General features: G+C 34.9%; 1 protein-coding gene across 2 annotated transcripts in view; it reads left to right on the top strand.

Annotated features, from left to right (window-relative positions):
• LOC149412567 (peptide transporter family 1-like) overlaps nt 1-27,398 on the top strand; it is a 64,774-nt gene that overhangs the window by 23,269 nt on the left and 14,107 nt on the right. Inside the window, exons 1-3 of one of the 2 annotated variants that reach the window (XM_089646013.1) lie at nt 6,531-6,826; nt 23,466-23,544; nt 27,228-27,369. In XM_089646013.1, coding sequence (XP_089502139.1) covers nt 6,806-6,826; nt 23,466-23,544; nt 27,228-27,369 — 242 coding nt within the window. In that variant the 5' untranslated portion in view covers nt 6,531-6,805. Of the gene's footprint in view, nt 1-6,530; nt 6,827-23,465; nt 23,545-27,227; nt 27,370-27,398 lie in introns of those variants that run through there. The other variant, XM_089646012.1, reaches the window with a different exon arrangement.

Raw genomic sequence — 27,398 nt, 5'->3', positions numbered from 1 at the left:
CTGTCTGGTGCAATTTGATGGGAGCACTCTCCCCAATAAAGACTCCATTGAAATGCTTGGAGTTACTATATCAGACCAGCTCAAGTATCGGGGATCCATAGAAGCCCGAGTAAATCAGGCCTCCAAAAAGTTGGGCGTCTTGTACAGGGCTAGGAGATTCTTCAACAGTGACCAGCTGCTGACCCTGTACAAGTCTCAAGTCCGCCCAACTATTGAATTTGGGAGCCACCTTTGGGCTGGTGCCCCAAAATACTTAATAAACCTGCTTGAATCTGTGCAAAGGAGAGCGATCCGTCTGATTGACAATCCGTTGTTAACAGACCGATTGCCTTCTCTAATGCATAGACGCAATGTAGGCATGCTGTGTCTGTTCTACAGGTATTTCAATGGAGCCTGCTCCAAGGAGCTAGCAGCATTGATTCCTGTTGCACCGGTGCACGTGCGCGAAACTCGACGGACACGAACTGAACACCCGTTCACGGTTGACGTTGGCTTCATGAGAACGGGCCGTTTTTACGACTCGTTTTTGTGTAAGTCGGCTCGTATGTGGAACAAGCTACCGGCATCTGTTTTTCCTCCCTCCTATAATCCGAGCCTCTTCAAGGCCCGCATTAACAAATCCCTTCCTACAGCCCCTACCTTATTCCGCCTCACAACGCCGCCCAACCGGGTGGTGTCATAGTTCCCCTGTCTGTATACTGCACAGGCAGGGACACTCTTGCGAGGTGTCACATAAAAAAAAAATTAAAAAAAATACTTGTGCAGACCCGATAAATCTCGAAAGACAGTGAGAATTCTTAAAAAAAAAAAACAATTTGAAATGACAAATAAAAAAAGTTCTATTAAAAATATTATACAAAAAGGTAGGTATTTTATCGCTTGTCTGAATTCTTCGCAAAATCAATTCCCATTTTTTAAATGGCACTTCAATTTAAAGCAAACTTGAGTTCATTGAAACAGAGTACCGCATGACGCGCAGACAATCGAAATTGGTATTATTGATAATTATTGTTCAACTATCTCCTCCTGACAAGCTACTTTTAATAGCTTAGCAAGTAAAAACTTCAAAAAAATAACAAATTAACCCTTTCCAATTATTTTTACATACTTGACTTCCAGACCTGGTCGTCTAGCACAAGCACATCATTACTTAACAATCACAGCATCAAGACCTGCTCGTCTATCACAATATTACTTAACAATCACAGCATACAGACTTGGTCGTCTAGCACAAGCACGTCATTACTTAACAATCACAGCACACAGACCTGGTCGTCTAGCACAAGCACATCATTACTTAACAATCACAGCATCAAGACCTGCTCGTCTATCACAATATTACTTAACAATCACAGCATACAGACTTGGTCGTCTAGCACAAGCACGTCATTACTTAACAATCACAGCACCCAGACCTGCTCGTCTAGCACAAGCACATCATTACTTAACAATCACAGCATCAAGACCTGCTCGTCTATCACAATATTACTTAACAATCACAGCATACAGACTTGGTCGTCTAGCACAAGCACGTCATTACTTAACAATCACAGCACCCAGACCTGCTCATCTAACACAAGCACATCATTTAAGATTTCTATAAATTTTATGTTTTGTATTTCTTGCAATCAACCCTATTTACTCAGTTTTGTAAGGTTTATGTAAAATACAATATTTAAATATAAAACAACAGAATACACATATATAAAAAACGACGATAATGTCTTTAACCAAAGTTGTCATCGTTAATAGTGTCACGACAGCAGATAAAGAAAAGACAGTTCACGTCGACTAAATTAAAGATTATTAATTGAAGTGATCTGTTGTGTTTGCTGGTAATGGAGATAGTGTACTATCTATTGACCTATATTTTTACCTTTTTGGGTGTTATTATCAAACAGAGTCGTCCGACTACTAGTCGAGTCTCTGTTAACGTTCTCGTTATGTCATACTTTGCATAAAAAGGACTAGTTTATAGAAACACAGGGAGATATGGCATGGAAGCGAGTGTCGCCAAGCTAAGACCAAACTGCACGTACTATCAAAGTGGCGAAGCCAATAGAAGATGTATTTTATGAGTAGGTAGAAACAATGGTGGCGGCGATATAACAACAATGAAATTAGTATTAATCTTCTTGAATAACATAATTTATTAGTGAATCTTCCTTTGTATCCACGAATCGAAAGCGTCTGTGTATTTATAATATATATGCGGCGTTACTTCACATGCCGCCTTTTTACGTAATCGACACTTTAAAGTCGTTGACACAAACACCGTCTGAATAAGAATTAAATCAACGTGGTTCTCAATACATGATTGTTATATAATATGTAAGCATACTGTGTTGTAATAATTACCTGATTACGGACTACGGACGTGCCGGGCTAGATATGTGTGGGTATTAACAGGCCTTCTTATCAAAACATCAATCAAATATTGTTTCATCGATTTGCATTGAAGATAAAAATAATTTTCGTTTTAATGCAAAAAATTTAGAATTTTCATGAACACGTACTCCAACATCATGATAATTTATTCGTAATTTACTAAAAGCTTATCAGGAAACCTATTAATTCATTCGAAAGGCTTGAAATCTCGTTTTCAACTAGACTTACCAATAATTTCGTAATAAATTAGTATTAGAAATTTTTCTTCATGAGTGCAATTGGAGCAGTCCGCTCCGGGCGCTGTCTCGCCACGGAACTAAAGAGCTGATAATAACGTAACACCTAACACAGCGCCCTTGAGGTTTTTACTAGGGCCATGCGCCAAGGCCGTTTGGCTCAAGGTCGGGCCTGCCTATATGTCTGGGCCAATCATAGATAATATACACAAAGAGAGATCCAACATGGAAACAATAATGGTCAGGAGTTTTTGTTGTTTTTTTTTGTTATCTTTTTTTGTAACAAGTATAGTTATTGACATCCTCACTGGGATCTCCCTTGCTGAGCATTTGAAAGAGATTGAAGAAGAGCACATTTTTATTTTTGCAGTATGGGTATTATAAAGTATTTATAAATATACAATAAGTTGTGTTTTTCTGAAATGATTATAAATTTTATCATGGTGTTTTTTTGTTCAGTTGAGTTGTTTCGGTTTGGGGTGCAAAAGTTACGGAAGACTTTTTGGAAAATCTATTTAGATTATAAAATCATTTTTGGTGTTTAGTTTCATTACTATTATAAGTACTCTGTTGAGGCTTGTATATAGGACATATTGTAGTGATTTTTGACTTGTCTACATTTTTTAATTTATATTTTTCTGTTCAAAATATCTAATAAAAGCTAAACCAATAATTTCATTGAAATGCAATTTTAAAAAAATCACAACAATGCTATATATGGCAAAGCTAAACTAAACGTAAACATCCATCTGCCCTTAAGTTTTAAATAAATGGGTGACTAAAGTCATCCTACCTTTCTATCGGATATGTGGAGGTGGAAGGCGCGAACCAATACAAAATACATTTATAAAAATGCCAAATATTTTTAGAAAATTAAGAAGATTAATTTAGCATAACATTGCGCCATCTGTATAATGGCATGGAAATATAAATAAATTAAATTTAAAATAATCATTATTGTACTGCCACATGTTTACTTACTACCAATAGTACCAATGCCTGTTTAACATAATAATTTAACGTATTGTGGAACAATTAGAAGTAGTTTTTTTACACTGTGTCTTTTATTTATTTTAAATAGTTCCTAACTTAACTTACTAACTATCTAACCATCACGCCGTTTGGCTCACACGTCCTCCCTTGCCTGATTCACATTCATACATCATCTCATACATACTCCTCTATTATTCTGCCCCTTACATGGCTTGACTCATGTATCTGATTCCCTTAATGGTACCAAATCTTCCTCGGGCGTCCCTGACTTCTGCTAGCACTCACATTCGTGTAATATATTCTCCTTACACTCCTTCCACTCGCTCTACACGCTCAAGCCATCTGAGCGTCCCTTTCTTAATCTTCCTCATTACGCTTACATGCTTTTATTCTTTGCGGATCTTCATATTTCTCGTACGATCATACATTGTTTTACCACAAATATGCATTTTTACATTTTCACTTCCTCTGCCAGTTCCATTCCTCACTGCCTTACATCAGGGTAGGTACCAGCACTCCAGTGAGGTCTGCTAGCTTCGCTTCTGTTGGACAGCGTTGTTAATCTATATAGGTACTCTATACGTACGTTAATAGTGATGGTTAAATAAATAAACCAGGTACCTTTGCAACTGTGTGCGTACTGCATTTTATGTTGAAAACGTTATTGTAGGTCACTGGAAAGATAGGTAGTTGAGTGTATGTAAACCGCATCGCATTTCCACTTACCACGCTGGCACCGTAACATGTTTTATTGGTTTGCGATAGCAGTGGGGTTCCCATCACATTACCACCTATCTGTTGTTTTATCAAATCAAATAAATGCAAATAGATAGTACAAATTTATTTATATACTGTGATGGTAGTAGGAGATTATATGTCATCCATAACGACACAAGCAACACTTACTGTGATGGTAGTAGGAGATTTTCAAATACTCTAGCGGGGTTATTTATAATCAGGTAACGATCGTGGTCCTGATGAATTGTCTTTATTTATAGCCTAACCTAACACCTATCTGAACCTAACCTAACAATCTAATCTAATCTAGCTATCCTGACACTTAACTGAACCTCACCTAAGCTAACTTAGCCTAATCTGAACCCAACCTAACGTAACACCCTAATCTAATCTAGACTAACCTAACACCTAACCTAATCCAATCTAGCCTAACCTAACACCTAACCAATCTTGACACATTCTAGCAACCTAATTTAATCGAGGCTAACCTAACCAAATCTATAATAAGACCTTAGCGATTCTAACCTATCCTAACAACCTAATTTTGTCTAGCGTAAAATTAAACTTCTTCATTTTAAAACCCGCCTCTCATCTTTTTGGATATTAAAAATGGTTCTGTTCTGGTTATTGGTTATTGTGAGAAGTTAGTTTTTTTTTTTATTTTAATATATATTAAAGTTAACAATTATGAACAAAGTATAATAGAATAAAAATGGTTTTATTGTACTGTATTAAAACATTGCATAGATTTCATCCTGTACGGAGCGGCAAACCAACAATTGGCTCCAGTGAGGGGAGCATCCCACGTCGCACGTGGTTAGTCTCCATACAAAGTACCTCGCATTAAGTAAACCAGGTTCTTTGAAGGTTACTAATGTTGACATTGAGAAATTATTATTTTAAGTACATACTTGCTTATTTGCTAGCCGTTGACTTAAAACTCTCCTATCGGATGTTGGCCACCATCATTTCAGAGCATGCTGCAGTCCTGAGAAACTATTTTTCGTTTAACATTTCTTTCGTTCATAAACATGCAAAAAACCCTTTGGAGTTTTTTAATTCACTTCTTAAAGGCTTTTACATGTTTACTCGTACATAGTTAAAGGTAAGTTATTCAGGAGTACAATAATAAGTGTAGTACATAGCATAATAAAGTGAGTACGAACGATATAAACAGGTACAATGCAAGTTATCGTAGAGAGTTCTGTTGTTCAAAGGATTTCAATAATTGTATATAATTACAAGAGTAAATAAGTACTTAATGTACTATGAAAGTAGTTACAGAGCAATGTGTAGTAACTTGGGTGTATGTATTTAGCAAATTTTTATTACGCAAGATTAAGTGTTTTACAAAACATAGAAAAATACGAAGTACATGATATGCACACAAATATGATGTTTGTAATATGAACGTTTATTTTTAATGTGTGGAAACTTCAAAAATATATGTAAGCTCTCTGAATTTATTAGAATTTATAGGTATACCTACCTCTATATTTTTTGCTCGCCATAGTAAATTAACACGCTTACTAAGATAAAATGCAGTTTGTTCCTTATTATCAAAAAAGTCTGTTGAAACTTAAGCGAAGTTTGTTTGGAATAGCAAAGTGCCTCTAGTTTGCTAGCGTTCGTTTGTGACAACTGCACCGCGCTGCGCCCTGCCGTAATTAGCATTTTGTTTTCGGACAGGTGATGTCCATTAGACAAGTATTAACTGCTGCCTCCTCAGCTACACTTCCGAGCCGTTCTGGAAAGCAATTATATATTAGGTATTTACAAGTAGCAGTTACGGTGCCTAATTTGAGAATCGGTGAGCGATTATCAAAAAGTCCGGACTGCACACTGCGAATGGCGACTGACTTGGCTCGGAATGTCTGACCGGCGAATAGGATTTGTGGGTCACACGGTATATCCGCCGTGTTGCGAACTACGGCAGCCCAAATAACATGGGACAGTAAAGTTCCCGTATCTCAGGTGGCAATCCGAGCTTCTTTACTATTTAATGTGTAAGCTACGCGAAATCGTAACCGGATTACCAATAACATAATGAGATTCTGAAGAGTAACACTGGAAGTTTTCGAACTTGGTATTCATTGCCCCATGTAAAATGGGCTTGCATCGGATACCTCTACCAACAACAAGTAGCCGGGATCGGTATTCATTCGCTTGGCGGTGCAAAGTGACTGACGAGAGTGACAGTGCCGCAGTCGATCGTTTCTTCTGCAGAGGATACCACTTACAATTGGTATTGTCAGTACACTCTGCATCGTTTCTTTTATTTCTCAAATAACTTGTTCCTCGGTTAATACATTATTCAACACAATACGAGATGATCTCCATTTCGTCGCTAATCGGTTAAATAAGTGTCTGCTATCAATTATATTATATTACGGTGGTGTCGTGTAATAAGAAAATGTTCGTTTAGTGGAAAACTACAAACTGCAGTCGTCATGACGGTCCTCACTGAAAAGGTAATTAATTGTTTGCATACTGTTGTACCTAGAGGTAATAGTTAGACTCTCTTGTGTTTTTACACTTTTGCAGCATTTGTCATTTACTCAACCTCTTTCAAGTTGCGTTCATTTTAGCGATTAGCGTCATTCTAACTTTTCCGATCACAGTGACAAATAATCACAATATTCTTTTAATCCCCAAAGACCACCGTTTCTAAATGACGGTGTCGTTGATTTTATTGATAAATCATTGTTTTGCACGAAATAGCGTAACGTTGTTGCATTTAAATTAAATATACCGACATTGCACATCAATTCTGGTTTTTTATAATGTCCGTGTAGTGTATAGGTACAATCGACCAAATAATATATCGATACGGTATACCTAAATAAAGTAGAAAATTATGTCTTACTTATTTGTATTTTTTTTAAGACTATTGGACTTTTACATACAGCCACACCTAATAGAGAAGGTTTCATTCCCCACAACATGATGCAATCTCTGTGAATAAGAGAATTGCACATACAATTAGTGCGAGAAGCAACTACATGAAATGGATCGTCGGTTCTCGTATTTCATTTTTTTTGTACGCTATAATTAATAATACTCACCAGGTCGGGGGTGTTTAACAATCTATTAATGATTCTAAATAATAATAAAATATCACAAATTTTGTTCACATAATATTTAAAATAGTTACATTAATTAATGCATTGTCACTGTAATTTTGACCGACAGTTAGAATCTTTAAGGCGATGCAATACGTAGTAATTTAAAATCATGTGTTTTTGGTATGAAAATTTGTTCACCTAAAAATGTTTCAGATGATTTAATTAAATACTGCAAGTAGAATACATCCTGGCCTTTGAAATAATCGAGTATTTTTTAGATAAGTCTTTTTATAAGCCCAAAAAAAAATTATGTATAGGCCTATGAAAACTGCATTAAAGCTGAAAATCTCCTACTTACGAACCCATTTTCGCTTATGGTTTTATTGTATAATGTGGCAAAATAAGTTATTTATAAAATGATCGAAAAAAATTTAAATATTTGTGCCTGAACATACACAAAATAAAATAAAAGGCACTTTTTGGCCATGTTTTTTTCTTGCATAAATCAAAACAGGTGGATGGTGTGAAGCGGGAATTTAAACCTTATCGCCATCTACGTAAGGTGTGTTATTGATAGCAAAATATTACACGACGTAGTGCATCGCCTTAATTTATATTTTTCGTGTGTTAAAATGTATACCTACTGTATTCTTCCAATTTAAAATGAATGTGTGTTGTATAAATGTGACCAGATAGAGGAATATTAAATGTGCGAGGATAATAACGAAACCTGTTTATTGTTTTCACTTGATGGTATAGAACCCACCTTATTTTAGCAAAATAACAATGCGTTTAATCGTGTGGTAAGTACGTGTAAGACCTTTGGGAAATGATGATAATATTATAGTTGTCCTTGTAATGTTATTGAGCGTATGCTAGTTGTTACGCGTAAATATTGAAGTCTGTTTATTGTTTTTGTGATTATCTTAGAGAACTTCCTAGTTTTGTTATTATTTCTGAGGTATATTATAGCCTTCTTGTGTCTATATTTCGCTCCAACATTAGTATGAGGAACAGTAAAAGTATTCAGTAGTTGAAACACTATCGTAATATCTTTAATAACGTTTAGTATAAATATTAAGTTTCGTTTGAAATAAAAAGTAATCGACGCAGACATAAAAAAGCTAATTGTCAGGCTTCGTGCCTTGGAATCTCCTTCTAAACCTTCATTTCGGAAATTCTGTGCACGGAACGACTCTTTTCGACTCGGCTCTTTCTGCCCGGCCGCCAAAACTCTGTGTGATATATTTTCCTCTATTTTCACCAAATAAATTATATTTTCATAAAATATTATTACATATTACAGTATAGTAACAAATACAGATATTTGATGGCTAATTGCGAACAAAAAACCACCCAACTCAATTGAGAAGTTATTTCTCGTGCTTATAGTAATAGTATAATAACATAATACAAATATCATTAGAATAAGAAAGATAATTACAAACTTTGATTAAAATAAATAATAAAAAAAATAAACATAGAAAATATAACAAATCGACATAAAAATAAATGAACTTATTAGGTAGGCAATAATAGAGGGTAGGTACAGAGCTGGTTGTAAATTGGTGAATTACTAAGACAGAACTAACAATATTGTAAGAAATGGGTACTTAAAAAAATACAAAGACAATAAACGCGTTTTATTAAATGATGACGAATATTTAATTTGCAATAAATTTCTTTGCATACATTTTAATAAAAATAAATAATAGTTTTATTATCAAAAAGACTGACTGAAAACATGGCTCATAAGTAGAAATACTTTATAATAATCATCACTATCAATCAATAGTTGTTATTTATTAGCTTGTAGATTTAGTGTCATTTTAGACCAGGGGTCACCAATTACTTTCATTATGGATCCGTTTTTTAAAATACATGACCGTCGCGGTCCGTAGCAACATATCTATTAAGTAGCAACAACGTTATGTATATTATAACTTCCGATTTTACTGTTCGGGTTAAATCTTCCCCATAGGAAAAACTAAACCCTTCCACACACTTTTCCACAAATGATCATCTAGTCAATCAACATTATGCAAGTGCATTTTATAAGCAAAATAAATACAAAACAATACTAGAACAACACGTCAACTCACCAGAGATCAAATGGGAAAATAATTCACCGACTCCAGATATTTTCATATCAGAGGGTTCGGCTCAGTAGAACTCCTAACAGGACCTATAAATCCAACTGATCCCTCAACATAAATATTTAAAAAATCTTTCGTTATCCTACATGTATTCAAAATGACCGACTTTTGCATCTTTATATATAAATTTTTTGATAGATCTAATACGCCTAAATTTTGAATGAGAGAGCTAGGTATAATGCCAGTAGCCGAAATAACGAATGGTAATATTTTTATAGTCTGAGAATGCCAAATTCTTTTTATTTCATTTCCTTAGTCTGTGTATTTTCTTATTTTTTCATTAACAGATTTTTTAATATTACAGGAATTTGGAATAGCGAATTAATTAGTAATAATATTACGTATACATATTTACATTGTAATTGAACATGTACATCCTGTTGAAAAAACTATAAAGAACAATAAAATAGAAAATTTAAATAAAAATGTACATTTTACAAACAATGATTCTCTTTTTCATTTACACTCTGCATTCTAATAATGCACGTGTAGTATTTTGCATAATTATATATGCATCTATGTAATAATATTCCATTTTATCTTTGTGTGTCAATGTATAATATAATATATTAACGAGAGATTAATTTATATATTAAGCAAGTCATACACGAAAGATTAAACTTCACGTTACAGGCAACACTCCTGTACAATTTATTATTACCCCTCTGGGAAAACTGAATGGTAGTGTATAGTGTATGGCGAGCGATATGGTGATACATGCCGCATACGTTTACGTTATGCGGTTATCTCGCAATGTTATGCCTCGTGTGTGACTAGCTTTAATGTTCTTAGTGGATATAATATTACACTCTTGTACTATTATATTCATTGGCGTACATCCAAAGCCTTTTGATATGTAAATTTATATATTTTATGAAATTTCTTTATTAACAGTGTGGTTTTTCATGTTGTGTTTACACAATATTGTGTATCAATATTGTGTATAAGTATTGTGTAGACACAATTGTGTATATTATAAATAGGTTCGTACACGATGCGTACATTTATTATATCATGGTGTCTACTTTCTGACTTGGCGATAACGAAATTAGCGAAATGTACTTGGCGACTTTTTAAAATAAAAATGTCTGTTCTGATGCGAAAGCTGCGGGTTCAATTCCGATAGAAATAAGTGCATTTTACATTATGTAAGCATCACAATTAAATTTGTTCGCATTAATAATACCATTTTTAAGTAAATCTATTATATTTCAATAAAATTAATTTAAGTGAAATATTACGGTATTATTTATTTTATTCAAAGTATGTTCTTGGAAAAGGATTGCAGCGATTATGATAAAGAGTTTTTTGAAAAATTCATTTTTTATGTAAAAAACTTTAAAAAATTGTAGTTTTTCATATTACAATGTAAAGTATTTTAAAGCACAAATTAGGATAATTGAAAACAAAAAGAATTTTTTTTTAAATGAAGTCCACGTTAAGAAATTCCAGGGTTGGAATAATTGATGTAATGGAAAAATAACCAGAAATGTTATCCTATATAAGTAGTGAATCATCTCAAGTTGCAACAAGTACCTACCTTTGTAGTTACTTCATTAGTTTCTTAAAGCGGTTTTGTGTTTAGCAACGCGCATGTTTATTACTTGCTGATTGGCGACTGAAAAATACTTTTATGTTTGAAAACAGTTTCACAAATTAAAGTCCGTGGAAGTTCTATTCAAGTTATGTTATTATATCATTGGTGGAACTTGAACATGACTTTCACAAAACTTGAATATTAACTTTGAAATTTGATGAATTGTTCTAGTTTTGTGAAACAACCCGTCCTAAGTAATTTCTTGAAAATATTTGCATTTTTTTATTGTACTGATAAAATTTAAAAAAAAAAGATTATTAACATTTTAAAACAGCGGATTTTCGGATAAGTACCTACTTGGTCAGGGGTTGCCTTTTGCGTTATTTTACATTATTTTTCTATTTTGCATTGTATCCATGTCCATTTAGTGATATTTTATCTTATTTTCATACAATATAACCCTATATCTAAAAATAACCCTTATACATAAATAAAAGTCAGTGGCAGTAGGTGTGTGTCCTACAGACTCAAAACCACTGAACCGATTTCGCTGAAAATTTCAATGTTTGTTCTTATTAGTGCGAAGAGTGTTTAGAGGTGGTTTGAATAGTAGAAAATGTCGGGGTCGCCTGACTTAACGCATTATTGCTGCACTGAAAAGAAAAACGTAGTCGAATTAAAGTTGTTTCGTAGTTTGTTAAATGTAGTTTTGTTTACAGTAAAAAGATTGTATACAATAGTGAACAATCGAAAAAGTCGAGGAACATATAAATCAAATAATTATTTGTGGTAAAATGAGAACAATGTGGTGAACGAAGAAAGAGGTTAATGGGGTATGGTAGAAGAAGTTGGGTACGTCCCAGGAAGACATTGCACGATTGAAATAAACAAATACTTATTATTTGTGGTAAAATGAGAACAATGTGGTGAACGAAGAAAGAGGTTAATGGGGTATGGTAGAAGAAGTTGGGTACGTCCCAGGAAGACATTGCACGATTGAAATAAACAAATACTTATTATTTGTGGTAAAATGAGAACAATGTGGTGAACGAAGAAAGAGGTTAATGGGGTATGGTAGAAGAAGTTGGGTACGTCCCAGGAAGACATTGCACGATTGAAATAAACAAATACTTATTATTTGTGGTAAAATGAGAACAATGTGGTGAACGAAGAAAGAGGTTAATGGGGTATGGTAGAAGAAGTTGGGTACGTCCCAGGAAGACATTGCACGATTGAAATAAACAAATACTTATTATTTGTGGTAAAATGAGAACAATGTGGTGAACGAAGAAAGAGGTTAATGGGGTATGGTAGAAGAAGTTGGGTACGTCCCAGGAAGACATTGCACGATTGAAATAAACAAATACTTATTATTTGTGGTAAAATGAGAACAATGTGGTGAACGAAGAAAGAGGTTAATGGGGTATGGTAGAAGAAGTTGGGTACGTCCCAGGAAGACATTGCACGATTGAAATAAACAAATACTTATTATTTGTGGTAAAATGAGAACAATGTGGTGAACGAAGAAAGAGGTTAATGGGGTATGGTAGAAGAAGTTGGGTACGTCCCAGGAAGACATTGCACGATTGAAATAAACAAATACTTATTATTTGTGGTAAAATGAGAACAATGTGGTGAACGAAGAAAGAGGTTAATGGGGTATGGTAGAAGAAGTTGGGTACGTCCCAGGAAGACATTGCACGATTGAAATAAACAAATACTTATTATTTGTGGTAAAATGAGAACAATGTGGTGAACGAAGAAAGAGGTTAATGGGGTATGGTAGAAGAAGTTGGGTACGTCCCAGGAAGACATTGCACGATTGAAATAAACAAATACTTATTATTTGTGGTAAAATGAGAACAATGTGGTGAACGAAGAAAGAGGTTAATGGGGTATGGTAGAAGAAGTTGGGTACGTCCCAGGAAGACATTGCACGATTGAAATAAACAAATACTTATTATTTGTGGTAAAATGAGAACAATGTGGTGAACGAAGAAAGAGGTTAATGGGGTATGGTAGAAGAAGTTGGGTACGTCCCAGGAAGACATTGCACGATTGAAATAAACAAATACTTATTATTTGTGGTAAAATGAGAACAATGTGGTGAACGAAGAAAGAGGTTAATGGGGTATGGTAGAAGAAGTTGGGTACGTCCCAGGAAGACATTGCACGATTGAAATAAACAAATACTTATTATTTGTGGTAAAATGAGAACAATGTGGTGAACGAAGAAAGAGGTTAATGGGGTATGGTAGAAGAAGTTGGGTACGTCCCAGGAAGACATTGCACGATTGAAATAAACAAATACTTATTATTTGTGGTAAAATGAGAACAATGTGGTGAACGAAGAAAGAGGTTAATGGGGTATGGTAGAAGAAGTTGGGTACGTCCCAGGAAGACATTGCACGATTGAAATAAACAAATACTTATTATTTGTGGTAAAATGAGAACAATGTGGTGAACGAAGAAAGAGGTTAATGGGGTATGGTAGAAGAAGTTGGGTACGTCCCAGGAAGACATTGCACGATTGAAATAAACAAATACTTATTATTTGTGGTAAAATGAGAACAATGTGGTGAACGAAGAAAGAGGTTAATGGGGTATGGTAGAAGAAGTTGGGTACGTCCCAGGAAGACATTGCACGATTGAAATAAACAAATACTTATTATTTGTGGTAAAATGAGAACAATGTGGTGAACGAAGAAAGAGGTTAATGGGGTATGGTAGAAGAAGTTGGGTACGTCCCAGGAAGACATTGCACGATTGAAATAAACAAATACTTATTATTTGTGGTAAAATGAGAACAATGTGGTGAACGAAGAAAGAGGTTAATGGGGTATGGTAGAAGAAGTTGGGTACGTCCCAGGAAGACATTGCACGATTGAAATAAACAAATACTTATTATTTGTGGTAAAATGAGAACAATGTGGTGAACGAAGAAAGAGGTTAATGGGGTATGGTAGAAGAAGTTGGGTACGTCCCAGGAAGACATTGCACGATTGAAATAAACAAATACTTATTATTTGTGGTAAAATGAGAACAATGTGGTGAACGAAGAAAGAGGTTAATGGGGTATGGTAGAAGAAGTTGGGTACGTCCCAGGAAGACATTGCACGATTGAAATAAACAAATACTTATTATTTGTGGTAAAATGAGAACAATGTGGTGAACGAAGAAAGAGGTTAATGGGGTATGGTAGAAGAAGTTGGGTACGTCCCAGGAAGACATTGCACGATTGAAATAAACAAATACTTATTATTTGTGGTAAAATGAGAACAATGTGGTGAACGAAGAAAGAGGTTAATGGGGTATGGTAGAAGAAGTTGGGTACGTCCCAGGAAGACATTGCACGATTGAAATAAACAAATACTTATTATTTGTGGTAAAATGAGAACAATGTGGTGAACGAAGAAAGAGGTTAATGGGGTATGGTAGAAGAAGTTGGGTACGTCCCAGGAAGACATTGCACGATTGAAATAAACAAATACTTATTATTTGTGGTAAAATGAGAACAATGTGGTGAACGAAGAAAGAGGTTAATGGGGTATGGTAGAAGAAGTTGGGTACGTCCCAGGAAGACATTGCACGATTGAAATAAACAAATACTTATTATTTGTGGTAAAATGAGAACAATGTGGTGAACGAAGAAAGAGGTTAATGGGGTATGGTAGAAGAAGTTGGGTACGTCCCAGGAAGACATTGCACGATTGAAATAAACAAATACTTATTATTTGTGGTAAAATGAGAACAATGTGGTGAACGAAGAAAGAGGTTAATGGGGTATGGTAGAAGAAGTTGGGTACGTCCCAGGAAGACATTGCACGATTGAAATAAACAAATACTTATTATTTGTGGTAAAATGAGAACAATGTGGTGAACGAAGAAAGAGGTTAATGGGGTATGGTAGAAGAAGTTGGGTACGTCCCAGGAAGACATTGCACGATTGAAATAAACAAATACTTATTATTTGTGGTAAAATGAGAACAATGTGGTGAACGAAGAAAGAGGTTAATGGGGTATGGTAGAAGAAGTTGGGTACGTCCCAGGAAGACATTGCACGATTGAAATAAACAAATACTTATTATTTGTGGTAAAATGAGAACAATGTGGTGAACGAAGAAAGAGGTTAATGGGGTATGGTAGAAGAAGTTGGGTACGTCCCAGGAAGACATTGCACGATTGAAATAAACAAATACTTATTATTTGTGGTAAAATGAGAACAATGTGGTGAACGAAGAAAGAGGTTAATGGGGTATGGTAGAAGAAGTTGGGTACGTCCCAGGAAGACATTGCACGATTGAAATAAACAAATACTTATTATTTGTGGTAAAATGAGAACAATGTGGTGAACGAAGAAAGAGGTTAATGGGGTATGGTAGAAGAAGTTGGGTACGTCCCAGGAAGACATTGCACGATTGAAATAAACAAATACTTATTATTTGTGGTAAAATGAGAACAATGTGGTGAACGAAGAAAGAGGTTAATGGGGTATGGTAGAAGAAGTTGGGTACGTCCCAGGAAGACATTGCACGATTGAAATAAACAAATACTTATTATTTGTGGTAAAATGAGAACAATGTGGTGAACGAAGAAAGAGGTTAATGGGGTATGGTAGAAGAAGTTGGGTACGTCCCAGGAAGACATTGCACGATTGAAATAAACAAATACTTATTATTTGTGGTAAAATGAGAACAATGTGGTGAACGAAGAAAGAGGTTAATGGGGTATGGTAGAAGAAGTTGGGTACGTCCCAGGAAGACATTGCACGATTGAAATAAACAAATACTTATTATTTGTGGTAAAATGAGAACAATGTGGTGAACGAAGAAAGAGGTTAATGGGGTATGGTAGAAGAAGTTGGGTACGTCCCAGGAAGACATTGCACGATTGAAATAAACAAATACTTATTATTTGTGGTAAAATGAGAACAATGTGGTGAACGAAGAAAGAGGTTAATGGGGTATGGTAGAAGAAGTTGGGTACGTCCCAGGAAGACATTGCACGATTGAAATAAACAAATACTTATTATTTGTGGTAAAATGAGAACAATGTGGTGAACGAAGAAAGAGGTTAATGGGGTATGGTAGAAGAAGTTGGGTACGTCCCAGGAAGACATTGCACGATTGAAATAAACAAATACTTATTATTTGTGGTAAAATGAGAACAATGTGGTGAACGAAGAAAGAGGTTAATGGGGTATGGTAGAAGAAGTTGGGTACGTCCCAGGAAGACATTGCACGATTGAAATAAACAAATACTTATTATTTGTGGTAAAATGAGAACAATGTGGTGAACGAAGAAAGAGGTTAATGGGGTATGGTAGAAGAAGTTGGGTACGTCCCAGGAAGACATTGCACGATTGAAATAAACAAATACTTATTATTTGTGGTAAAATGAGAACAATGTGGTGAACGAAGAAAGAGGTTAATGGGGTATGGTAGAAGAAGTTGGGTACGTCCCAGGAAGACATTGCACGATTGAAATAAACAAATACTTATTATTTGTGGTAAAATGAGAACAATGTGGTGAACGAAGAAAGAGGTTAATGGGGTATGGTAGAAGAAGTTGGGTACGTCCCAGGAAGACATTGCACGATTGAAATAAACAAATACTTATTATTTGTGGTAAAATGAGAACAATGTGGTGAACGAAGAAAGAGGTTAATGGGGTATGGTAGAAGAAGTTGGGTACGTCCCAGGAAGACATTGCACGATTGAAATAAACAAATACTTATTATTTGTGGTAAAATGAGAACAATGTGGTGAACGAAGAAAGAGGTTAATGGGGTATGGTAGAAGAAGTTGGGTACGTCCCAGGAAGACATTGCACGATTGAAATAAACAAATACTTATTATTTGTGGTAAAATGAGAACAATGTGGTGAACGAAGAAAGAGGTTAATGGGGTATGGTAGAAGAAGTTGGGTACGTCCCAGGAAGACATTGCACGATTGAAATAAACAAATACTTATTATTTGTGGTAAAATGAGAACAATGTGGTGAACGAAGAAAGAGGTTAATGGGGTATGGTAGAAGAAGTTGGGTACGTCCCAGGAAGACATTGCACGATTGAAATAAACAAATACTTATTATTTGTGGTAAAATGAGAACAATGTGGTGAACGAAGAAAGAGGTTAATGGGGTATGGTAGAAGAAGTTGGGTACGTCCCAGGAAGACATTGCACGATTGAAATAAACAAATACTTATTATTTGTGGTAAAATGAGAACAATGTGGTGAACGAAGAAAGAGGTTAATGGGGTATGGTAGAAGAAGTTGGGTACGTCCCAGGAAGACATTGCACGATTGAAATAAACAAATACTTATTATTTGTGGTAAAATGAGAACAATGTGGTGAACGAAGAAAGAGGTTAATGGGGTATGGTAGAAGAAGTTGGGTACGTCCCAGGAAGACATTGCACGATTGAAATAAACAAATACTTATTATTTGTGGTAAAATGAGAACAATGTGGTGAACGAAGAAAGAGGTTAATGGGGTATGGTAGAAGAAGTTGGGTACGTCCCAGGAAGACATTGCACGATTGAAATAAACAAATACTTATTATTTGTGGTAAAATGAGAACAATGTGGTGAACGAAGAAAGAGGTTAATGGGGTATGGTAGAAGAAGTTGGGTACGTCCCAGGAAGACATTGCACGATTGAAATAAACAAATACTTATTATTTGTGGTAAAATGAGAACAATGTGGTGAACGAAGAAAGAGGTTAATGGGGTATGGTAGAAGAAGTTGGGTACGTCCCAGGAAGACATTGCACGATTGAAATAAACAAATACTTATTATTTGTGGTAAAATGAGAACAATGTGGTGAACGAAGAAAGAGGTTAATGGGGTATGGTAGAAGAAGTTGGGTACGTCCCAGGAAGACATTGCACGATTGAAATAAACAAATACTTATTATTTGTGGTAAAATGAGAACAATGTGGTGAACGAAGAAAGAGGTTAATGGGGTATGGTAGAAGAAGTTGGGTACGTCCCAGGAAGACATTGCACGATTGAAATAAACAAATACTTATTATTTGTGGTAAAATGAGAACAATGTGGTGAACGAAGAAAGAGGTTAATGGGGTATGGTAGAAGAAGTTGGGTACGTCCCAGGAAGACATTGCACGATTGAAATAAACAAATACTTATTATTTGTGGTAAAATGAGAACAATGTGGTGAACGAAGAAAGAGGTTAATGGGGTATGGTAGAAGAAGTTGGGTACGTCCCAGGAAGACATTGCACGATTGAAATAAACAAATACTTATTATTTGTGGTAAAATGAGAACAATGTGGTGAACGAAGAAAGAGGTTAATGGGGTATGGTAGAAGAAGTTGGGTACGTCCCAGGAAGACATTGCACGATTGAAATAAACAAATACTTATTATTTGTGGTAAAATGAGAACAATGTGGTGAACGAAGAAAGAGGTTAATGGGGTATGGTAGAAGAAGTTGGGTACGTCCCAGGAAGACATTGCACGATTGAAATAAACAAATACTTATTATTTGTGGTAAAATGAGAACAATGTGGTGAACGAAGAAAGAGGTTAATGGGGTATGGTAGAAGAAGTTGGGTACGTCCCAGGAAGACATTGCACGATTGAAATAAACAAATACTTATTATTTGTGGTAAAATGAGAACAATGTGGTGAACGAAGAAAGAGGTTAATGGGGTATGGTAGAAGAAGTTGGGTACGTCCCAGGAAGACATTGCACGATTGAAATAAACAAATACTTATTATTTGTGGTAAAATGAGAACAATGTGGTGAACGAAGAAAGAGGTTAATGGGGTATGGTAGAAGAAGTTGGGTACGTCCCAGGAAGACATTGCACGATTGAAATAAACAAATACTTATTATTTGTGGTAAAATGAGAACAATGTGGTGAACGAAGAAAGAGGTTAATGGGGTATGGTAGAAGAAGTTGGGTACGTCCCAGGAAGACATTGCACGATTGAAATAAACAAATACTTATTATTTGGAATAACTTAGCGAGTAAAACCTCAAGTTGTAATATTTAATTATTGCAGACAATATGAGCGATTTCTAAACAAAAATCTGAAACAGAAAAATCAGAAAAGGATACGGTCACATCTAGGACTCGAACCCAGGACCCTTGTCTTTCCGGGACACCGCTCTACCAACTGAGCTAATGGGCTAATAAATCTCCTTCGGTAATATTTAACTGTATCATACTTCGAATAAGAACTACCAACATTGTCTTATGTATTTATGTACGATCGCAAGATTCAACCGCATTTAGTTCGGGTAAATAATATTATTTCCACCTTAAAATTTACCCAGAATTCAGGTACACTAGAATTCACAACCTCAAAACTCAACCGTGCAACGCCGGGAACACGTCAGCTAGTAGGTACACTCATTAAACAATCCCGAGGCCTTCGATTCGTCTGCTGTAATTACTTATTTTAAAATTCACCCAGAATTCAGGTACACTAGAATTCACAACCTCAAAACTCAACCGTGCAACGCCGGGAACACGTCAGCTAGTAGGTACACTCATTAAACAATCCCGAGGCCTTCGATTCGTCTGCTGTAATTACTTATTTTAAAATTCACCCAGAATTCAGGTACACTAGAATTCACAACCTCAAAACTCAACCGTGCAACGCCGGGAACACGTCAGCTAGTAGGTACACTCATTAAACAATCCCGAGGCCTTCGATTCGTCTGCTGTAATTACTTATTTTAAAATTCACCCAGAATTCAGGTACACTAGAATTCACAACCTCAAAACTCAACCGTGCAACGCCGGGAACACGTCAGCTAGTAGGTACACTCATTAAACAATCCCGAGGCCTTCGATTCGTCTGCTGTAATTACTTATTTTAAAATTCACCCAGAATTCAGGTACACTAGAATTCACAACCTCAAAACTCAACCGTGCAACGCCGGGAACACGTCAGCTAGTAGGTACACTCATTAAACAATCCCGAGGCCTTCGATTCGTCTGCTGTAATTACTTATTTTAAAATTCACCCAGAATTCAGGTACACTAGAATTCACAACCTCAAAACTCAACCGTGCAACGCCGGGAACACGTCAGCTAGTAGGTACACTCATTAAACAATCCCGAGGCCTTCGATTCGTCTGCTGTAATTACTTATTTTAAAATTCACCCAGAATTCAGGTACACTAGAATTCACAACCTCAAAACTCAACCGTGCAACGCCGGGAACACGTCAGCTAGTAGGTACACTCATTAAACAATCCCGAGGCCTTCGATTCGTCTGCTGTAATTACTTATTTTAAAATTCACCCAGAATTCAGGTACACTAGAATTCACAACCTCAAAACTCAACCGTGCAACGCCGGGAACACGTCAGCTAGTAGGTACACTCATTAAACAATCCCGAGGCCTTCGATTCGTCTGCTGTAATTACTTATTTTAAAATTCACCCAGAATTCAGGTACACTAGAATTCACAACCTCAAAACTCAACCGTGCAACGCCGGGAACACGTCAGCTAGTAGGTACACTCATTAAACAATCCCGAGGCCTTCGATTCGTCTGCTGTAATTACTTATTTTAAAATTCACCCAGAATTCAGGTACACTAGAATTCACAACCTCAAAACTCAACCGTGCAACGCCGGGAACACGTCAGCTAGTAGGTACACTCATTAAACAATCCCGAGGCCTTCGATTCGTCTGCTGTAATTACTTATTTTAAAAATGAGATTTTTATATATTAACATTAACTCCACACATAATATCTTATTTTCTGTCTCACTCCATATTAGTTAATAATTTAAATATTTTTTGTATTTTGTTATATATATATATATTTTTTATTTTTTTTATTTATTTTTTTTATAACAATTTTCTATATAAGATAATGTGTCCTTACTGGGGTACCCCGTTCTAAGGTCACATTGTACATGGTTATGTGTTTGAAATAGTATAATTATGTACATATGTTAAAATACTACATAGAAAATTAAAAAACAATATTTAGAGAAAAAATAAAACATAATACAAGCTTTAGTCTTTATATACTATTGTATCGCTTCTAAACTCGTGATAATGCATTTTGAATGGTCATAACATATTTATTTGTGAGACGTTATTTGCTTTTACTGTCTAATATAACTTTTTTGGATGCGATGTATTATTTTTACTTTAATTTACTCCCACGGTAAAGAAGCAACTTTCTAACGTAGTTAGAGGTGCCCTTGAGAGTTAGTTCTAACTACTGTTTAGGAGCCCATTATAAGAGATTTGTAGTCAGTCTGTCAGTGGTTAGTCGGCGTAACGGGCAAGAGATTGCAGTGATTAGGAAAAATACCGAAAACATAATTATACTGTAGATTGTGTGAGCACCACAGATATGTGTAGGTCCGACAGCCCCTGGCTCCAGTGGACCTGTGTGTATAACTATGTGTGGATAACTTGGGTTTTGTTACTTGCCTGGAGAGGCCTTCAACTTCCAATTGAATTCAACTTCAAATTTGTACTGGAACCACTTTTCTTTTAATAACTTTTGAAGGTTGTAATATAAGGAGAAGATAATAATAATAAATCTTTAAACACGAAACACACAAGACAAGACACAGAAAAATAAAAAGGTAAAGTTTTCAACTGGGAATCGAACCCAGGATATCCGTGTTACCGGGACAACGTCTTTAACCACTAGACCATCGGGAGCATATTTAAAATAAAATTAACGATATTATCTTGTAACTAATTTTGATATTGATAATATAATATGACCTGCTCAAGAATATCCCAAGTCGAGGGATACTGATTAGTGCGAATTAAATTGAATTACTTGTCATTGTGTATTACCCGTTTTTATTCAGTACTGATGATTATCACATCACAGTATTTAAATAATAAACAAAAATAATATTAAAAAATTTTAATTTATAAATTCAGTAAAAAATAAATAACTTTTTCCGGCATTTGCACAACAATGGAGTGCAAGAATTCGGAAGGTCAGAGACAAAATTTTACTGTGCAAATATACAAATACATAATAATAATAATAATTTGTTTAATGCCATTTTTGTGAAAAATCATCCGAAGAGCGATGTAATAGGTAGGTTGTAAAGCAATAATTTTCCACTGTATGGAAGGTCAATATATTTTGACTGCCGCGGGTTTTACCCACTAAACCAGGGGTGCGGAATGTGCGGCCCGCGAGCACTATTAATAAATACAAACTATATCCAGAACGTGAGAGAGGTTTTATATTTTTAAATCAGTTAAATAAAATACATTGTTTTCTTCGTGCTTTTTATTTATTGTTTCGGAACATTACCGATTATTATCACGATGTTTAGTTTGTAATATTAGAATTGGTAATTGCGCAAATGTTAACGGATAAAATTGTTTATAGGATGCAAAGGTAAAGATTTACGAGCATCTATGGCTAGGAAGAGATATTAAGCAACTAGAAATATTAAGAGATTACAATAATCATAAAAATCTTTATGTTGCAACATGCAGGAAAACCAATTCACTTTTTCTTATAATTATTATAATTTGAGTTTGGTTGACTCGTATACATATTAATTCACAATTTAAAACCAGTCGTGTGTTCTGAACGTAACTTAACATCGACTTGCGGACTTATTTATTGACGCAGTCCAAGGGAAACCATTCTCGCGTTCCGATTGCAATAACAAATTTCTATTTGCAGACACATTTCTGAAAATGACGCTTGGTGATTCAGTTATCAATTTATTTATTCGAAGAATTAACGATAGAAGCGTGTCAAGTCCCGAAGTGAGGTCGATTTGATCTTACTTACGGTGAAACTAATAAAACATTTACAAACAACGAAATTCTTTCTTGAATTAAAAATCAATTACATTGCCCTGTGAGCATGTTGAAAGTTCTTTTAATATACAATAATTTATTGTGTGAAAATAGGCTACATCCATTTTCTTTCAAATCCTTATAGGTACAGGAAATATATAATAATCTTAATATTAATTTCTGTATTGGTTTTACCGAGTGGTCAAAATTAAATTTGTGTAGATTGGTACAAAATAAGCAATGACTATTTACTAATCACTTTGCTGCAATTTACTTTATTTTTTTCTTGCTGCCCTGTCGAACTATATATCTATGAACAAATAACAACACAATGTTGGTATAATGGACTAAAGTTACTTTAAGTGTAGAAGATAGGAGTGTAAGGAGAGTGGTAGAAAGGTCCTAGGAAGACATGACACAATTGCTCGTATGAATCTAATTTATAGCAAGAAGAGACCGAGCGTAATGGTTAACGCGGTTAGGAGTCCCAAAGGAAATTCAATGGAATGGAAATTCAAGAAGAAAATGCAGCGACTGGAATACTAATTTTATCATTTTGTTTCAGAAATACCCCTACCCCAAAGCGATCGGATTCATTATCACAAATGAATTCTGCGAGCGATTCTCTTACTATGGAATGCGAAGTAAGAACTTTGACTTATTATTTTATATTTACAGTTTATCAATTAGTGTAGGGATTTAATTAAAACTTGTCAATACTCTGGCATCACCGATTTTGGTTGAAATTTCAATATGACATTTGATCATTTTAAGAGTTGAGATTACAGAACACTTTTATTACATTTTTTACAACCATACAACACACACAATGTACAGTACAGTCAAACAGAAACTATCTGATCGGTCAAAATACAAACCCAACCATAGAATAGACAGGTAAAGTTATACAAGAAGGTTCTCAACATAAAATACAGTTTTTTAACGAAATATGTTTTTACTATCTTCTGGATTGAATTCCAATAGCCCCAAAATCTGAATTTGAATTTGTACCTAACAAACAAGGTATCCAGTAGTTCATATTACCTAATTTCCGGATTGGGGAGCCTCTTTAATGGGTTTCATCTTGTTATGGATGCCAATTATTACAGAGGTAAGTGGTTCAAAAAAATAGAAGTTACGTTTCCAGAGGGAAATTATAATTTGTAATTTTAAAAAATGTGTTCACGGAAAACATAAAGTTATACACTACACATATAATTTATGACGTAACACGAGTTCATTCCAGAAGGTATGAGGGGCCGGATGTAGCGCTACATTCCATCATGGACAATATATAAGTTGACAGATTAATATTTATTAATTCATCGTACGTGATTATTGATTAAATACATTAAACAAGTTGGGGATGCCTGAGGAAGATATGATAGTCATGACACGATCGAGTGAACCAAATACGGGAGCTTGTGTAACAGTAGATTATGTATGAGACGATGTAGGGATGTGAATGAGACAAGGAGTGTGTGCCGAGACCGAGTTGTTTAGCGGTCAGTCCCCTCTGCCTACCCCAACGGGGAACACACTACAGTCGAGTTCTATAAGTTCTGTAATCCTTGTGCGACATTTTAGGAGTGCGTTTGGTAGCTGTTTAAATATTGTATATAGTAGTATCTACATAGTATGTTGGCAGATATCTAGTATGTCCCTATTATTTCTTACAAAATATTCATTATGCGATAATTTTTAATGATGAATGCGATCGTTTGCACTAACCACCAGACCCCAAAACCGCGAATGTATATGTTTGTTATTCAACAACGGCGTGATTTTTGCTAATTGGAAGTTTCCTAATTAGTCATCGTGTTTACGTAATAATATTATTATTAATAAAAAAGGAGATATGAGTTTATATCGTGCCTAGTCATTGGGTATTTTGTTATCCAGCCCATCAAATCAATCATTCATCAAATAAATACATCTTTGCTAACATTATAGTATAGAATAGTATCTACCCACTAGATAGTAGATCATTATTGTAATACCTACCCATTGTTCTAGCGATGTAAAAATGGCAAATCAATCATGTTAATAGAAAATATCTATAATTTATTCATTAACAGCCTTATTAAAAACATAATTTTAATATTACGCAGCGCTTAAGGTCAGAACAGTGAAAAAGCTGACTTATTTCCATGGCGTTGGTTTGGTTAAAATAGTCTTAAACCAGGCTCAAGGCCGGTTTTTCCAAACCAACGTTAAATGGGCCTGTAAGAATCTAATTAGTAACCGCCTTATTATCAAATTTGTGCCATTTTTTAACATTACAGATTTGGATCTAAATCGTTATAATTGTATCGTTCGTACAATATATTTACAACTCCAAACACCCTGTAAATGCGTTATAGGACATTAAAAACATGTCTCCCCACAGAAGAATTCATAAATAAATTGGTGCGGCTAGCCCTACAGTAGAAGAAGTTATGGTGAGATTATTACTATTTATCTTGTTGTTAGATATACATATTAGATGGGTACAACCAAGGATAACGTCTATAGAGTGGAAAAACTCTTTGATTTATGAATGTTTGACTGAGATACACTTAAGACCAGTATGTTATATAATAATATAAATAGATGGGTACAACCAAGGATAACGTCTATAGAGTGGAAAAACTCTTTGATTTATGAATGTTTGACTGAGATACACTTAAGACCAGTATGTTATATAATAATATAAATAGATGGGTACAACCAAGGATAACGTCTATAGAGTGGAAAAACTCTTTGATTTATGAATGTTTGACTGAGATACACTTAAGACCAGTATGTTATATAATAATATAAATAGATGGGTACAACCAAGGATAACGTCTATAGAGTGGAAAAACTCTTTGATTTATGAATGTTTGACTGAGATACACTTAAGACCAGTATGTTATATAATAACTTCAGGATTTATGCGTTGTGAAATTTGTATGATGCGCTCGTAAATAACCCTAGATCTTTGATTTGGTTTAGGCGTTGGTAAACAATTTCGTATATTCAAATATCAAATTCATGTAAGTTGAAGAAGAACGCCGTCGAGAAGGATTTCAATTGCAAGACATAGTTTCCTGTCTTCTGTAAACGACTGAATCACTATCGTTAGTAAGGAGAACGACTCCGGAGGAAATCTAGAAAAAACTTCCACTTGAAGTACTGGAACCCTTGTTAAAAACCTACTGTCTACTTAATGTTAAAGGTCATTTAATTGGACTACATAAAGTTATACAGTTACTCGGGTATTATAAAATGTCAAAATAGCTAGATTACATTCGCCTATAGTGGTGGGAATTAGAGAAACTTTTTAATCGCCTATTATATATTAATATTTGTTTGCCTGTGTTTCTGTCGTATAGATGGTACCTATTAATAGTCTTATAAACCGGCTCGGCTTCGGTTGACACACTTCTTACAGAGGCGAAACTGGTACTGGTTTAACCAAATACTGTCAAAGTCACTGATAACTCGGTCTAGTAACTGCCCTTCCCTCAGTCCACTTACTGTTTTCTTAACCCTCAGGTCTCATATTCACCTTTTATTTCTTAAAGAATTTGTAACTCAAAACTGTTTTGGAAAGGTGATGAATTATGCTTATTATTATTAGAAATAAACGCATCATTTAGGATCTATAAAAAATTTATAGCCAAACATAAAAAAAGTTGTAAAAATGACCCACCTTTCGTCTAAACACTGATAAAAAACAACTACAATTACTGATTAAAAAAACACATATTTCACAAGACTACAAGTATTGTAAACATTATTGCCACCTCGCTTATTTCACAAGATAAATGTATTGTAAACATCTCACTTTTTTGACGTTTAATATCAAAATTATTAATAAAATATTCACAAATGTCTTTTTTTCTCAACTTGCGGGCGGAACGTTTGGTTCCTTGGAACCCTTGGAGCTATTATTATAATTTATAATTATTCTGCGATAAACGTCGGGATATGAACATAAAGCGTGTTATTTCTCTTTCTAACACCGTTTAGTTAATGTTTTTCACCTTGAAAGTAAGGCAAATATGATTTCTGTAAGACCATACGAGCGGTTCCCAAAAGCGATCTAATGACTCTCCGGGTTAATCATTACGAATGGTTAATGTTTTTAGGTTAATAAAAATAAATGAAGAAATCAACGGATACCACCAAAATGTCATGTACGTTTTAACTTCTCGGGTTTTTCCTGATACACCCAATATTATATTACAATGTCCGTGCATACATACTAAATACATAATAATATTGTTATTAATACGTTCTATATTAGTATCAAGACAGAATTAAAAATACATATTAATATTCTTATTTTTTTTCTTTCCAGCGATCTTGGTTATTTACCTGAAGGATAAATTGGGTTTCAACGAGGATGACTCCATTGTTATTTACCATGTGTTCACCATGTTCGTGTACTTCTTTCCCGTATTCGGTGCCATAATGGCAGACAGTTGGCTTGGCCGATTTAAGTAAGTTACCTATTTACCATGTGTTCACC

This window comes from Hesperophylax consimilis, chromosome 23 (genome assembly GCF_061612785.1).
Source record: "Hesperophylax consimilis isolate HC1 chromosome 23, BYU_Hcon_1.0, whole genome shotgun sequence".
In the NCBI taxonomy this organism is placed as follows: Eukaryota; Metazoa; Arthropoda; class Insecta; order Trichoptera; family Limnephilidae; genus Hesperophylax; species Hesperophylax consimilis.
Note: the sequence above shows the minus strand (reverse complement) of the source record. Positions and strands in the feature narration are given on the sequence as shown.